Source organism: Strix aluco, chromosome 20 (assembly GCF_031877795.1).
Source record: "Strix aluco isolate bStrAlu1 chromosome 20, bStrAlu1.hap1, whole genome shotgun sequence".
Taxonomy (NCBI): Eukaryota; Metazoa; Chordata; class Aves; order Strigiformes; family Strigidae; genus Strix; species Strix aluco.
Window position 1 is genome coordinate 10,729,070 of NC_133950.1, and position 17,252 is coordinate 10,746,321.

General features: G+C 43.1%; 1 protein-coding gene across 6 annotated transcripts in view; it reads left to right on the forward strand.

Annotated features, from left to right (window-relative positions):
* Positions 1–17,252, forward strand: part of ABL1 (ABL proto-oncogene 1, non-receptor tyrosine kinase) — an 82,810-nt gene that overhangs the window by 57,722 nt on the left and 7,836 nt on the right. For 4 of the 6 annotated variants that reach the window (XM_074846445.1, XM_074846448.1, XM_074846449.1 and 1 more), the window contains 6 exons: positions 806–979; positions 1,719–2,014; positions 8,331–8,603; positions 12,506–12,590; positions 12,955–13,132; positions 15,290–15,474. In XM_074846445.1, coding sequence (XP_074702546.1) covers positions 806–979; positions 1,719–2,014; positions 8,331–8,603; positions 12,506–12,590; positions 12,955–13,132; positions 15,290–15,474 — 1,191 coding nt within the window. Of the gene's footprint in view, positions 1–805; positions 980–1,718; positions 2,015–2,068; positions 2,499–8,330; positions 8,604–12,505; positions 12,591–12,954; positions 13,133–15,289; positions 15,475–17,252 lie in introns of those variants that run through there. The other 2 variants (XM_074846450.1, XM_074846451.1) reach the window with 2 other exon arrangements.

A 17,252-nucleotide genomic window follows, 5' to 3' on the forward strand; every position in this document is an offset into this window, starting at 1 on the left:
GCAGGAGCAACTGCAGTAAAATTCCGTGATGTACTTGGACTTGCCTGATACTGAATATTACAGGCCTAATGTGCTTCAGTGTACAAAAACTTTGGTGGTTGGTATTTACTCACCTGTGAAGCTCAGTTTTTAGAAATCTCTTTTTCTGGAGGTGTCTCAAGGTGCCTAGAAAACTCCTTGTGCGAAGTACGCTCACCGCTGCACTCTGATTTCAAGAGTGGCGCACAGGAGAGAGGGCAACAAAAAAGGCACAGCCTTGTACTCGAATAAGAAGAGAAATTATTAAAAATACTGTGAAGAATGGAAGTACGTATCCCATTCTTAAATACCATGTCTTAGAAATCTTGCCCTGCCTGGCTCTCTGTGCTGCACATTCTGGCGATTTCATTTATAGGATAATTAAGGGATTTACCTTTTAAAGGTCTTGGGTTTGTTTTCAAATCTAACCATTCCAGCAGTTAGGCATGAGCCAAAGGATTTACAAGCAGCAAACAGCCTACGTGAGCAGCATTTACTGGAGGGAGGGAGAGGGGCTTTCCCTCTCCTGCGTGCGGTGGGAGGCAGGAGCTGGGGGCTCAGGCCAGGATGGGGACAGCTCTGGAACAAGGGTGTCCTGCCTATGTGGCAGGAGATAAGCATTAAAGAGCTGCCCGTATCTGTCCTCTGACGCATGAGGAGCACACATGTCAAGAAACAATGCAAATTAGAAAATCCGAGTGCGTGGGTTAACCAGATGGCTTTTATCAGCAAAAATGAACCTGCTTTTTCCTCTCTCTCTCTCTCTCTCTCTCTCTTTCTCCTCCAGAAGCCCTTCAGAGACCGGTAGTGTCAGACTTTGAGCCCCAGGGTCTGAGCGAAGCAGCTCGCTGGAACTCCAAGGAAAACCTTCTGTCCTGTCCTAGTGAAAATGACCCCCATCTCTTTGTTGCACTGTATGATTTTGTGGCGAGTGGGGACAACACTCTCAGCATAACTAAAGGTAAGGTAGCTGCACAGAATGGTACTGGGAGTGTGTGAGAAGGCGTAGAAGTCACTGAGTTATACACTAAACCCTATGGAATTTTTTTTACTGTGGGAATTCTTCTTAAACAAATAGAAATATTTCAGAAAGTCATAACCTTTTAAAAGGTTAAAACTGTCTGAAGTTTTTGCATTGGGCAAGAAACTGTTTGCCAAAACTAAGGTCTCCATTAGGAGCAAGAATTTGAACTGAGAAATTAAACTAAGCGCATTTTAGAGGCTGGCCTCTATCATTTTCATAGTTCTCCAAAACACAGTCCCTGTATGAAAAATGACTGTGCGGATACAGTGTTTTCTTACTCAGTCTTTCTGTTCCTTATGTGTACTCCAAGTCAAATCTGTTTACCTTGCTAATTGAAATTATTTTTTTATTGTTTATCCACTCCTGTTCTCTCCTAGCCCCATCAAGCCAATTCAGTTCAAATAAAACTTGCTTCATTTGATTAATTTTTTAAGCTCAAGCAGTATCAGAGCTGGGCAGAACTGCACGAGAGCCTAACAAACTCCTGAAGCGTGCATGTGACTTTATTTGGCTTTGAAGGGTCCACTCAAGCTTAAAGAAACACACATGCTCCCTGCTCAGTCAGATAATCTTTCTTATAGGAGATTATTTAATGATCTGCTAGCCAGAACGAACCTATCTTTGTCCTCAGCTCCCAGGTTTGCCGTGTCTAAATATATTTTCTTCTTGCGCTAAGGTGAAAAGCTCCGTGTCTTGGGCTACAATCATAATGGGGAATGGTGTGAGGCCCAAACGAAGAATGGACAAGGCTGGGTGCCCAGCAACTACATCACCCCAGTGAATAGTTTGGAGAAGCATTCCTGGTATCACGGACCAGTGTCACGTAACGCTGCTGAGTACCTTCTGAGCAGCGGTATCAACGGCAGCTTTCTTGTGCGAGAGAGTGAGAGCAGTCCAGGACAGAGATCTATTTCGCTGCGATACGAAGGAAGGGTGTACCACTACAGAATAAACACTGCATCTGACGGAAAGGTAGGCTGCAGGCAATCCAAACCATGCAAGAAAACCTTGTTGGTATACTTTGTCCACTGACTGCGCAAGGTCAAGTAGTAGCACTTGAATTGAGCAATTCTGAACCCTGATCACTGTGTTCGTCATCTGTAGTTTCAGTAAACGCTGAGGTTCCGACACGGCTGTGACAAAACAATTTTACTCCTTTAGCAAACTTCTGGTGAGGTATCATACAGCTCAGTAGTGAAACTCTCTAAAGGTAGGAGATACTAGAGTTACATCGGAGCTGAAAGTAGTAGATATCATTAACAAGAGATTCTGAGGATCAGTTCTTGTCCCATACGTTCAGAAGATAATCTCTTCAACTGCCAAATCAGAAAAGGTATCGCCTGTTGCTAATAATCGTGTAAATACTAAGGACAGAATGCTTTTTGAGCTATTCTGCAGTATTTTTAACTCCTGTTTTGATTTCTCTACAGTATTTCAGCGTGATCATTGGAGACGGGTAGGCACTTTCACTTTTATATGGGCCCTGTCTCTAGTTTCTTCGTTTTTTCCCCCTAGATCGTTGTGTGCTGTAGCAGTGTTGCAATGCCGTGCTTTGTGGATGCCGCAGAGAAATGTTAGCATAAAAGTGTAGTTTTCCACAGATTTTTTTGTCTGAATTTCATGGAAACATTTCTACTGGCATTAGATTTCAGAAAAATCTTGTTTTTTAACAAATCTGTTTTAAGCAGTGTCTCTTTAGATCCTGTGCAGAAGTTGAAGTGTGGCTCTAGAGCATGGCTGCTGAGGCTCTTCTTGCCAGCATCTAGTAGATGACAGATTCTGTGCCATTAAAGTACTTCAAAAGAAAAAAAAATTAAAAAATCAAGTATAGTAGTGGCCCACCATGTCCAGTTTTCCTTTGTCCTGTGAGAACTTTATTCTTCTTACAGCAATGTTGCCTGCAAAATCTTTAGTATGAAAATCTTTAGTATGAAAACAGGGAACCAGTACATAGTGTTTCCTACTCATCAGACTCATCACTCTAAAACCTTTAATAAGATAAGCAGATTTAATTCAATAATTAAGTACTTTTTGTCTGCTTTAGCAAACAGTTTGTAATTGAGACAGTTCTAACCCGTGTTATTTAAGGCAACGTATTTCCAAGTTACAGCGCTTTGATTCTTCTCTTTTCCTCCCATGTAGACACACTCTGTGGTCAAGATCAGCACTGTGAAATGCTGACGTGCAGCATACTTGAAGGACTACACGGCAATCTGAAATATTATTCCTCCTGCTGTCTCTGTAGTTGATGTTCCTTGTATTCACCTTGATGCTGGCAGATGAGCAATGTTCACATGTGAACATTTTGAACTCGGGCGTCCTTCAGTTGGTGTAAATAAGCATGTGTCCATGATGCGATAGCACATGTTCTCCATTTTAGCTGTAAAAGGGTTTGACATATGAAGGCCTTCACCCCAGCAGAGCTGGTTTTATCCCAAAAAACAGTTCTGCAGAGCTACAATAATCCGTTCAGGTCTATATTAGCCAGGTTAACTGTTCATTTTCCACAAAGTTGCTTGAATTGGTGTTTTTGAGAAAAGGTGCAGGTCAGCACAATCCACTAAAGCAGATCTGCATCTGATGGTTGGAAATACAAAATTGAGAAGGGGCAGTGACCAAGAGCTGTAGCTCCTGGGCTTTGGCTGTTCATGCAGGGGCGAACGAAGAAGTAGCCACAGTCCTCCCCGTTGCCATGCCAAGGGCCATCATCCCTGCAGAAGGGGCAGTTTGCCACGTCCATGCATCAGGCGCTGCAGTTTGCAATCTGGCGTGGTTAAACCACATCGGTTTCAGTTGTGTTGATGAGCTGGGCAGTGAATTGCGACAGCTTAGCAGCAGACGTGCTGCCCGCTCCACTTCTGCTGCTGGGCTGGGGGATGCTGTGTTCGTCCAGCACCCTGTTCCCAGCTGTAAAAGCTGAGGAGCTAGGAAGAGAAACAGCGAATATCCCTGCTTTTTTCTCTGTGAAATGGAGACTGCTGGAGCAGATTCCCCACTCTGAGCTGCTCGTGTCGTACTCTATTACCCGCTTTGCAGCAGAGCGTGGCTCTGCCAAAGTAAAGCTCTTACCTTCAACTCCCTGAGCACCTGGGGCCTTCCCAGCCCCCCGTATCACTAGTCAGCCTGTCTGGGGAATTTAATATCTGCAAGTGCTGGTGAATGGCTTTGGTGGGATCATAATCCTGTGACCGAGAGAACATGCTATCAGGAGAAAAAGGTATTAGAGAAATATGTGGAACAACTGCTGCTTGGCACAGAGGTGTGGCGTGCATCACACAGCCCTGCCCAGGCTTTCTCCTGGGAAAAATTGAAGGCTCTAGGAAGAAGATCAGAGAGGGGGGTGTGTCTTAATTTTAGGACCATTCATACTGAATGCATTGGAGTTCAACAACTTTAAAAAAGAAATTATTCCTCAGGGGATTTTTTTCCCAGATTAATGGATCATATTCTTCCAGACCACCTTTTAATGTTTGTTTTGTTTTGTTTTTAAGGAAGGCATTAAAAGTGACCTTTCTTGATTTGGCTGGCACAGTGCAGCTAGTCATCTGGTAAACCACTTCCGTGGTACACAGGACTTGGTTTTCCTGACTTGATAGTACTTGAGGCAAAGTCTCCTGTTGAGTAACCCAACTGAATAAACAGTGTTGTCCATCCAGTTCTTCAAATCCTGCTATCCTCAGCATTAGGGACTCAGGACACGGGTCCTGCTTGAGTCTCTTGGAGCCTCCAGTGGCTGAACTGGATGTAGACTCGCTCCTTTATCATGGATCTTTGTGGATTTTTTGTGTAGGCGTTCAGTTTTGTCTGCTGACTGGGGAGGGGGAATCCCATCAGGTCAAGGATGCGTTGGAGGTTAGCTTGGGCAAGTTTCACCACCCTTGGACAATATACTAGCCAGGAAAAGGATATGTGGTCTGGTCGCAGAAGCTGCAGATATGTACAAGCAGAGCTGCTTGGAACAGGTTGACTGACAGTATACAAAAATTGCCCAAATAATGTGTCAACAACGTAGCTGGGAAGCAAACTGCCTGAGTCCCTGTGTAACCTCGTGCGCTGCAGAAACGCTGAGTCTGTTCCCTCTGTACGAGTACAGTTAGCAGCACCAGGCGGTTTTCTTGGGGGAAATTATCCAGCAAGCAGTTTGAGTTAAGACTTGGTAATCGGGGTCAGTGAAGAAGGGAGGTTGCAGAGTCACTGGGCTGCATCAGCAGCGTGCCATTCATAGCTGCTCCTTCATCTTCTTGTGATACACGCTTCAAATTCCAGATGGAGATTTAAACATAGCATACCTCTGACTTCCACTAGTGCTGATAGGAAGTAAGGCCTTCAGGAGTCAGTGTTGGGGATGTAATCACCGAGAGGTTAGAAAAACTCTGCCTACAGAATGAGCCCATTTAGTCAGGTCAATGTGGCGCTTTTTAATGTTAACTGAAAACATCATGTGTGTTAAGGCATGGAGTGTTGTCCTGTGGCCTGGAGTTCTGTTCCCCATCCTGCTATGGGTTTTCTGTGAAACCTTTAGCCATTTATTTAACTAAACCTTTGGCCATTTATTTAACTTCTTCCTCCATCTGTAACAAGATCATATAATCTGTCACACAAAATACAGATATCTCCAATTTCCATGAGATTTTGAGACCATGAGATATAAGCCATCATAAAAGCATGGGCAGCTTCCTCCTCTGTACTTCTCTAATACTTCCAAGTGATCCTGGTGTTCAGCATAATTTTCTACATCCATACTTTTATATTTTAGTCCTCAGTGTACCACTGCTAGCACTACAAGTTGTTCCCAAACAGGTATGGCTTGGTTTAAATTGTGGTTGTACTGGCTAATGCTTAGTGGTCCAAACCATGCAGCTGCAAAAGCCTCTCTTATGATGTCACTTTTCTGTTCTCAGAACATCTGTTTTTAAGGTGATTTCACCTCTTTTGACCATGAAAAGTGGTTGATTTGGTTGGTTGTTTTTTTTTTAAAATCATAGTGTTGAAATGAGTTTTGGTCCAGTTACTTTACAAAAAGAATATCCAACTCATTTTGGTAGAGGGTTGAGAACATGCTCCCCAGGAGGATGCCTTTATTTTCTGGAGATGAAGTTTACGTAGGAGTTTTTTTATCAGCAGCTGTAGCAAAATTAAAACAAGAGTGAAGGGAAAGTACATTTCTCCAGCCCAGGGTGTAAAACCCTCCACTCTGAATGCGCTTGCGCATCCGTGGTCACCAGAGTAGTTAATGCCGTGGTTTTAGCTCCAGTGGCTTACAGACAGGTTGGCCACTGCTCATCTTCTCCCACTCCCCCAAGCCCAGGTGCTATTGCCACCAGAGGAAATGCCATATTCACCAGGGGTTGTGATTTCCCAACACTGGAAAGGTAGGTTTCTACAGCATAGCTGCCTGTTTTGGATGACAAATGCTAGAGAACGTTCACTTCCCAGAAACTGTACGGGGGCATCATTCTGTTACAAAGGCCATAGCTTGAAAGCCAACAGCTGCTCTGTACCTGGCTTTAGTCTAACCTGTCAGTGAGTGATCTGTGGGGTCATTCACATCTCTGTGTGTTTGCCCCTTTCTGGGTTACGCTGTGTGCCTGAGCTGAGCATTTACCTTTCTGTTTTTTCAAATAAGTCCATGACATACGTGGGTCGGCGGCTTTTGCTCATTCTGACCATAATAGTTCCCATACATACACAAGCATGCGACTCATAAACTGAACTAGGGATTTGGGCAAGCAGGATGCTGAGGGGAGGGGCACTTTCGTCTATCACTCTGCCTCCCTTGGATGATATGGCTGCTCTTTTCACTCAGCTTGTCTTATATGTAGTGCTTGTGCTCTCATATGCTTCAGAATATTTGGTCTTCTCCAGTGCCTCTCGTTCTCATTTTGAGTTTATATAGTAAACAGATGCCTGCAGAGGAGGAGCATCCATATGGGAATGGCCAGTCTCCAGTCCAAAGGCTTTACTCAAGTTTGGGGGTGGTTTTGCCCCTCCCTGCAAGCATTTTTTTTTCTTTCTTTTTTTTTTTCTCTTGCAAATGTATCTTCTTTTCTGTTGGACGTATTCACTTATTGCTGGAGCTCCACAGATGCATTTTCTTTTTCCGTCCAAAAATTCTGTCTAGATGGAAGAAGCAGAATTTCACCCTAAATCTGGGATTTTTGGATGCCTGGCAGCCCCGTCAACTTCCCAGCCTCTCAGAATCCCAGACAGATGGCCACTGCACATGCACAAACTGTTGAGCGCATATCCAGCGAGTCAGAAGCATTTGGGAAGTTTGATCATAGCTATTGGCATATAATATGCACAGTAGGACCAGCGCATTGCACTCATTTCACGGTGTGGGGACTGGACAGAAATCTGGGTGGCTAACACGTGCTGCTCTTCCTGTGAGGTTGTCCCTTGCCAGACCTTGGTCCTTTGTGAGAAATGGAGCTGTTCCATCTCCTGTGTGCTGTGTCCAGCATAGGCTGTTGCAGTTTGATACAAAGAATTCTCCTCCTCCTTCAGGTGTGATCAGCATCACTTTTTTAAAAATTAAATTTCTAGCTTTTGTCACCTTGCCTAGCAGAAGACTGGACTTGAGTGTGAAAACTGGAAATACAAAGGCCTGGTGGTAGGGAGTCACTTGTCTGTTACCTTTAGTAGCCTTTTAGGCTTAAAATGGATCTTCTGTATAAATGTTAAAAAGGTAACAAATATGGGTTATCATGCCTCACAGCAGGTTTTCATTCAGTGGTAATGATTTTACTGCTGTGTTATTGATCGTTGCCCATCACAGGAAGGGAACAGGCCAACTGCCTAACTTCATGCAAAATACAATGCAGAAGCTTAGGCCAAAACTGGGGAAGCCACCAGTTTGTTAATGACACTTCAAGGAGAATTTAGGCAGGTGAAAATGTCATAAGCCAAATAGTTACAATGGAATCACGACACCAAGGTTGACAACCCCCTTACTCTCCAGGAAGTGTCCCATAATCTTTACCAACCAGCCTCTTGAAAAAAGACATTTCAAGCAACAGCATGCCAATCTAATGCTATTTGCAGTCATTCCTTCCATGTTGTTTCAGCAAAGTGCATGTATTTTCTCCTGAATCCATGCATTTCCCATGTAAGCGTTGATTGTTCTCAGCTCTGAGAGCTATTACAGAGCTTGTGGAGCTCCTAGTAGTGCAGCTCGAGTAGAAGCCATGCAACACTTCGCTTTCACAATTCTATAACGCAGTTTCTACGTATGAATTCTCTGAGGTGTGTTATGTGAATGAGCTTTCTCTTTCTCTTTGGTTTCTAGCTGTATGTCTCTTCAGAGAGCCGCTTCAACACCTTAGCAGAGTTGGTCCATCATCATTCAACTGTGGCAGATGGGCTCATCACCACTTTGCACTACCCGGCGCCCAAACGCAATAAACCCACTATCTATGGCGTGTCTCCGAACTACGACAAATGGGAGATAGAGCGAACTGACATCACCATGAAACACAAGCTGGGTGGAGGGCAGTACGGAGAGGTGTATGAAGGAGTCTGGAAGAAGTACAACCTTACAGTGGCTGTGAAGACTCTGAAGGTAGGACTCAAATCTCTCATTCCCGTTCATCTCCATTCAGCAGGAAGCGAGTTCAGGCTGGGTGCTTGCCCTCAGCCCTGGTTAGACAGTCTGGATCAGTGATGGCCCTTCCTTTGTGTGCTGTAGGCTTGGAATAGAGTATTTCTGAAAGAGCTTGATCCTATTATGGTTTTATGTGGTACCTGAAACACTTTTATCTAAAGGAGGATGTTAACAGTGCGATTTTCATTTTAGAATGGATGAAGCCATAGGAAAGTAAATAGTGCCGTGATGTTTTGCATTCAGGGTGTGGCAAAGGTGAGCTGTTCACGGATGAACACACTATAACACAAGCTGGTGTATTAAGGAAAATTGTGATTGTGAGTCAGTCAACATAAAATTCAAAGGCTGTGCTTCAGGGAGGCTTTACATGTTTTGATTTTCTGTCTTATGTGGCGTCTTTCCCAAAAGACAAGCTCCCTGTGTACCTGGAAGTCTTAAGCAATTGTTCACAGCTGCTTCTTATCAAAAGATTCAAGAGGAGGAAAAAGTGTATCCAAGCTAAGACAGATTAAAATGTGTAAGTGGCTTTATGAAGAACTGGATAATCAGTTCTGTTTCTGGCTCTGCTCCCTGATTTCTGTGTCTTGGTTTCCTTGTCTCTTGAAATGCAAATAATGCTCTATGAGTTCATAAGGTCATTGCTTAATTCATTTATGTTTATAAAAATGTCTTGAGATCTTCTGGCACCATCCACACACATTGCATTTGATTGCTTAATAAGAGTTTATGCTAACTTGACACCATGTTCTCTCTCCTCAAACGGGGATGTGGTTTGGTCTTGCAGAAACAAAACAGAACAGGGTTTATGTTTGTTTCTTTTTTGTTTTTTGCAATGGAAATTTTGAAGTGGCGAGAACTGTGTAGGTGCTTTAGTGTCAGGGGAAGAACGTTTCTTTGATTTGGGGAAAATATTTCTTCCTTACGCTCTGAGCAACGGCTACCTCAGTATTTCTGAGTTGCTATGGTTGCAGAAAGTATTTTCATTTTGGCCTTTTTTGTACTCTGGAGATTCCTGTTGCTGCTCCCCAGCGGAGGCGAGTCCAAGCGCCTGCTCGCACAGGGAGCGAGTGACACCTAGTGTTGTCCCTGCTCGGACCCGGCGCTGGGGACCACAGGGCTTACTCAGAGCGCTGGGAGCTGGGATATGACCAGGTTGCACAAAATGCCTGTTTATGATGAAAAAGGAGGGACCAGTTCTTGCCTGGAACATTGTTTGCTGTAACATCTTGTTTCCTGCTTCTGGCTGCAGTGTGAGGACATGCAACGTCTTCAGATTTCTCATTTGGCTCCAAACTGTAGTTGTTGCTTTCATTCTCTTCTCTCTAAAACCCATCAACAAAGGCAAATTGCGTGTTACCCCATAAAATCTGTTTGTGCAGAAGGAGAAACCTTAATACACACCTTGACTGTTTCAAAAACATAAAATAAATATTTAATGAAACATGACTAAAAGTGGTTCATAATGTAGCATGGAGCAGCATGTTCCACTGGGGAATGTAAGAATAACCAAGAAGAGAGTTGAGAAACACTTCAACCTGCAATTATGCACACTAAACCCATCCTTAAAAGCAAATTTATAATCCACATTCCTTAAATCCATCAGTCTACTGCCTGACAGGTGGGATTATAGCTTTCTTCAAAGTTTTGGGAAACATTTTAAAATCACATTTGTGTCCCAGTTGTGCAGGGGAAAACAAGCCCTCTGCAGCTTCTGCACACACGTTCAAGTGACTCACTTTATTTTCCTCTGAGAGAATATTTTTCAAAACTTTATATGCCTCTTCTTGTTCCTTCCCCATCTACTCCAGATATCTCTATGAGAAAGATAAAGGGGAGGGAAAACTAAAAGAGGGGGAAAAAAATCGTTCCAGCTTCTTTTTGAATAGTGGTGCTTATGAACACCCATTTGTTGTTCAGTTTTCTATCAGGTGTCGAAAGGCAGCTCGTAGCTGGCGCAGAACACTAGATCAGGCAGGAAGGCAATCAAAGCAGCACACGCTATTTCTCAGTTGCATTTAACTGGGAAGTGCTAGACAATGTTTTGGTGCTTAGATGTTTCCCATTAAAATATATCATTGGAAGCTCAGTGAGTTGCACACAACACATCAGTATTTATAAGAGTCTGTTATCATAACACAAGACTCTGTATTTGTGTTTTTACGCCTGATGTTGATGGAAAGGGGCACGAGGTAGCAGTGGCTGCAGTAACTGGGAGTGGAGCTTTGTGACCTGCGCAGCACTGGCCTGAGCGCAGCCTGCTGGCACCGTGGCCAAAGCTTGTTCCCCACCAGGGCCATTTCATGGCTGAACTGCTGTAAGCTGGTCATCGCGGGATATTTCTTACTGCACATCTCGAGTCTGCACCCATTAGGACTGCCTCTTCTCTTTTGTTTGGTTTTGTTTCTTCCCTTTTTTTCAATTTTTTCCTCGGCAGAGAAGCCTGTGCTTTAAATTAGGCAGTGTGCAACCCTGGTGTCCCTTAATGCCACGGCATGGTGCTGTGTTCTGCTAGGAGAATATTGGATAGCCAGAACTGTTTTATTTCTTCCATGGTTTTGTACAGTGGAAGATGGAAGCTACTTAAGCTTGGTCCTTTGCATGAGATCAGGTTTTTGGAGGGATCATTGTTACAGTAGTTTTCTGTATGTGTCCTTCCTATTAATTTGGTCACTGAGAGGTAAGAGATTTAAAACCGTGCAACAGCTATGCAGAGGAGCAACCTTTCACAGTTTGTATCGCATGCATAAGATAAATGCGTATTTGGGATAATTTTGCAACCTGGATTATTAACCCAGTTTCCTTTGCCAAAGAAAACGGTTTAAGGTTCTGCTCACAAGGACCTTTGGGCTATTAGTTTTGACAGAGTGTGTTCAGCAAAGCACAGCTGCCAATCAAGCTAATTGGCAACGAATAGTAAATGATTGAATGAAACTGTTGGAAAAATGTTCTCATTGCTAACTGCAAAGCAGAGAGCTGGCTGGATCTTACAGCAGCAGCCCACTGTTATCATTCTCACCAGCAGCAGTAAATCCTTTCCAATCCTTCCTTAAAACACTTCGTCCATGTAGCCTGTCAACATTAATCCATCAATGAAAAAAAATATGGATATAGAAAGAAACATTGCTTTAGGAATAGATCTGTGTTTTTGCACCACTTTGAAATGACCTTCTGGTCATTTGGGGCATATTTGCTTCAGAGAATATGTCTTTTGAGCAAGATTGTATCTTCCTCGGTTTTGTGTTGTGCTAAGCAACTTTATGGCGTTCAACAAATAGGTAGTGACACGTCTGCCCAGAACGGTTACGTCATGGGTCAGGCTCTAAATGCCAGAAATGAAATCTGTGAAACCTCAGGCTTTCAATTATGGAGTGGCTGCCATCGGTCATGCCTCCCTGTCTGAAATGGGGATTTCTTGCTCCTACCCAGTGAAACTGGGAGCCCACATTTCAGCAGCTTCTCAAGCATTTGATTGCAGCACATCCTGCCTTTTATGTTCATTCTTATTTTCTTTTCTATACTTTTTATTTCATGTTATCTTTTTTTCTGTTAGGAACAAGCACTTTTTTCCTTTTCAGCTCCTGAGTAGTCCTGTGAGAGGCCCTTCACAAAAGGGATATGGATTTTCTTGCCCCGAAAAGCTCTGTTAGAATAAGAATGATAAAAATATATATTTTTAAAATCCTACAAAAAACCACAACGTTCCTAACTCCCTGGCATTGTGATGTGGCTACAGGGAAAAATTACCTTGAAAGAACTGTGGCTTATGTTGTCACTTTGCAGTTCTTTTTGTGTCCTCATACAAAAATCTGTTCCTCCTTTGTGCATGCTGTCCTTGCCAAAGCTTTACCATTGTTCTGCAGGAGGATACCATGGAGGTGGAAGAGTTCTTGAAAGAAGCTGCAGTAATGAAGGAGATCAAGCATCCGAACTTGGTGCAATTATTAGGTAAGTGATAAATACCAAGCAGAGGGATTTGAACTAAACCCTTGTGCAGTGATATGGATGTTAAGGAGCAGATAAGCTGCTTACCATACCAAGGCTTTAAATACAGACACTTATTGTCTGGCAAAATTCACAATTTGTACCACTGATACATGATTTTTAATGATCTCGTCTCCCTAATGTTTAAGTTGCCAGAGCTTGAAGCAGGAAATTAAAACCCTCTATTAACCAATTCCAGGCAGAAGTCATTCTTGCTGTGAGCCCCATATTTCTACCTTCTAGAGGTATAAATTGCACTAGAGAACAAAACCTAAAGATTCACTGATAACTCTCGAACATTCATTGTAAACTTTACGTTGGTCCCTAGGGGTGTGCACACGGGAGCCTCCTTTCTACATCATTACGGAGTTCATGACGTACGGGAATCTGTTGGATTATCTGCGTGAGTGTAACCGGCAGGAGGTGAATGCTGTGGTGCTGCTGTACATGGCAACTCAGATCTCCTCAGCCATGGAGTACCTGGAGAAGAAAAACTTCATTCACAGGTAGGAAGGACAGTGAGCACCACTGAATCTTGAGCACAAAACACCCCTTGATTTTATTTTCCTTCCCTTCAGATTATTACAGCATTGACTTAAACGCAGTTGGTGTCCTATATTTAACACGCTAGTGCATTGTATTCTGATACAGTACATTAACCTGTCTATAGGATGGTCTCCTAATTGTTTTTCTCTTACCTTCGAAGTAGATGCAGGTGAAAGGCATATCAGTACTTCTATATTTTGGACAAGGGCCATAAATGTAAATGCTGCCCAAAGTAACGGGCTCTTAATGGACCAGATAAGCTACAGCTCTTGCTTGATTCTAACAGCCATTAACAACTGCTGCGGTTGATGTTGCTGGATGCGTGCAGGTGCTCACAGCAAAGCCACCCTCTTAGTGCCTCTTATCCCATGTTCGTTCTCGTTGTTTCACTTTTTTCTCCCTCCTCTGCAGGGATTGTTTCCCACTATTGTCCAGATTGCGTATTCACTTTAATAAGCATCTCTGCAGTTTTAAAAGTCTCACAGACTCTGACCTTTAAGCGTGCTGCAATTATGGCTGGAGCTTTGCATTCTTCATCTGTAGAAATGGCCTCCTAGCAATATAATGACATATCCTGCGTGAAGGTTTGAGAGTTGCTGAGCTTTATGCAAGATGCTCTCTGTGCCACAGCATGACCTTTCCTGCCCAATTAACTGGAATATGAAATTAGCACATGTTTTTTCATAGAGACAAATATGAAGATCCTGTGTAAAGTTCTAGGTGCTCCTCTAAGTCATACATTGCCTTTGCTGCCTGAAAGGCCTGTTTAAATGCTTCTGTCAGTCAGTAAAGTGAACGGTGATGCTGCAAATTAAAATTTCCAGCCTTTGATTTGTTCTGTTGAAAGTATTTCATCCCTTCAGCCTGTAGGAAGTGAACTTTAAAAACTGCTTTGTGTGAATTCCATTTGTCTGCTCTCCTGTTCATTTCATTTCCTCTTATTTCTGATGACCCATTTATCTAAAATAAATAGTAGCATTTTTCCTTATCAGCCACCCCCATACCCACCTACCCAATTATTTTAAGAGTGTTGTCACAATTCACATCCATGGATTCAAATGCTGGGATGTGACCTAATTTAATGAATTGGGAAGGAGGAGGAATTTGGTTATGAAGAGGAGCTTTTATTTAGACACACATTGTAGTAATCAGCATTGATAAGAAAGTATATTCAAAAACACTGTGAAAATTTAATGGGCATCTAGTAAGACATACTTTTTTTTTTAATTTATTCTGATTGAGCAGAACAACCAAAAGAAACAGCAGTGTCTGCCTCATATCTAAAGATCTCACTCGAGCTTTCTGGTAGAATCAATTTTTAGTTCAACGTGACATAATCTGGATAAGTGTTTTTAACAAAACCTAATATTAGGAGAAATGTACTTTGTGCTTTACATTTTTATACTCAAGAAGCATTTCCAAGGGTGCTAACAGCATGTATGAGCCAGGGAAGTGGCAAATGCAACGTGCACATCTCTCACCTGCCAGGGTGGAGGCAGGTGAAAAAATGGGGAGGAAAAGCTTAATTTGCTTATTCTCCAGTCCTTTAAAAATGTAAGTACTGATAGCAGAGGCTACAACAGGTTTGAAAAGGCCATGAAAAAGTTGTGTTGTAAAATGCAGTATGCTTGGGAGAGAAGAGCATAGCTGGGAGCTAAACCTGGTGCTTGAGCAAGGACTGGAAAAGGAGTTCTGGAGAGCAACTCGTGTTGGCTGGGGTGACCAAAGTGCTAGAGAGGTGGGCAAGAAGTGAAGCACTGAGACTTCGTTTATTCAGTGCTCATCCTCAGCTATTGATAACTTGAGCACTGACATTTCTTTAAATTATTTTTATCCTGAGGGTGGCAGCTTTTATTGAAAGTGAGGGGGCTTCTTGAAGCTTTCACTTCAAATTTAAAAAAAAAAAAAAAAAAAAAAAGTTTGGATGACAGTCTTACAAAGCCAGAATGGAAAATAACTTTCCTTTTTACATGTATGTGTATGACTACATAATTTCTGTGTAATACTCTGATCAAAGACAAATCACATGCAGGCCCAGGTTTCTTCGGGAACAGCAGGTTTCCGTGCTATTGCTAAAAGGGAGATGGTAAATTGCCATTTTTTATTCTTGTTCTTAGGGACCTTGCTGCCAGAAACTGCCTTGTAGGGGAGAACCACTTGGTGAAGGTGGCAGACTTCGGCCTGAGCAGGCTAATGACAGGCGACACATACACTGCCCACGCCGGAGCAAAATTCCCCATCAAGTGGACTGCACCAGAAAGCCTGGCCTACAACAAGTTCTCCATTAAATCTGACGTCTGGGGTAAGAATTTGCATGTACAAATTAATACAGATTATAGCCTTCTTTTCCAGGACTGTGAAATGAGGACATTGTGAAACATTTAATGAGGGAGCGGGTTCCCTGGTTTGAGCCATGTGGTTTTGTGAGCTTGTCAGAGTGCAGGGACTAATCTCTGCTAAGTCAGGCTTTGAGTGGAGCACTGAGGATGCCGACCTGACTTTATATGTTTGAATCATTGGCAAGTATGAAGATAAAGGATACTGTAGTGTTTGTAGAAATGTATGAAATGGGGCTGGAGGGCACCGATGCTACTGCCTTGATAGAGTTCTGTCACAGGACTCTGAAGCAATATATTGTTATATAGCCAGGACCTTTCTAACTACTTCAGTGAGGGAAGTGAGAATCTGGTTCATTTTATGTTAAAAAAAATTATGTGTGTATCTGTCTAGTGATAGCTCCAAGCTCGTCTTTCTGCATTTTAAAAGAATAATCTTTGGAATGAAATGAGGAGAAACAGAGGGAAAATTTGATGACAAAGGGTTGAAGAGCCCTGAGGTGCTGGTGATAAGAGTAGGCTTAGCTAAATGGAGCCACATTCTATTAAATCTGACCACAGAAAATCTCATTGTACTTTTTATCAGCCTTTCTTTGGGTTTTATATCTCTGACATAGCTGTTGGTGAAATTCTCAAAAGTGCCCAGTGACATGACATAGAAGTTTGTGGGACGTGGTCCCAAAGGCACTTGGAAAATGTTATCCTGAGCATCTTCTATATATTAAACAACAGATAGTAGTGAAGCAGCGATAAAGTTTTCTGGAGTTTTGACGAAACTCTGCAAGGAAAGGCTTTATTTTGAAGAAACCTTTAGGTAGATGGCTGATGCAAAATGTTTTATAGACAGGGCAGGAAAACCTGAAACAGCTTCCCAAGGAGTTGATCAAGGTGTTTCTTCTGCTTTGGACTTGCACGTGGTGTTGGCTGCTGCCCTGTATCTGCCACAGTCTCAAGGATGCTGCTGTATTGCTGTGGTGGCTGGAGGATCTCTGCTTCATTTAAATAGTAGAGTACTCAGGAAGAAAAGATCCAAAAGGAGTATTGAGTATCTTTAATTAGGGTTAGCGTAACCTTGCGTAGTGAGAGTTGGGGCGGTGGACTTGGGGATCTGATTAGAGCAAGCCGGACATCCCTGGAGGCTACGGCTGCTGCTGGGCCTGCCAGAGCTTAGACGCTTTCACCTCACTGCCTCAAGACAGCAATCAAAGAAAATTGTGCACAGAGATGTTTAATGTAAATTGCCCTTGGTGGCGTTACCATGTAATGCGATGTGATTTCCTTACTTATGCAGAATTGTAATCGCTTTCTCTTCAGGTTAAGAACAGAATAGGGTGACTGAACTAATTACATGCAGGTTGTTGAACTGGCGTTGGGTCTATTCTGCGTGCCCGACTCCTGGGTTAGCTGCCTGACCCTGGTGCTGACCTGCATCCCCACCGACTTCTGGGACTTGAATGCCTCGCCTGTTCCAAGACCCTTTTCGTGCTCTCCCTTTTCCTATTCAGCTCTCCCTGTGACCAGAATGTCTCGCCCTCACCCTGTCTTGTTGGTAGCAACTGCTGAAACTTTCCTCTCACTGCTGCCTCGCAGGTTTCCCCTCTAGACCACGCTGCAGCTAAACAAGGGCACCCCAAAAACATTGAGCTATTAAAATGTGTGAGTCCTCTAGGGAGAGGCTGCAGATGAGAGGAGCTGTCAAATTGAGGGAGAGACTGCAGTGCAGCAGTGAAATGGTTTCAGCTAA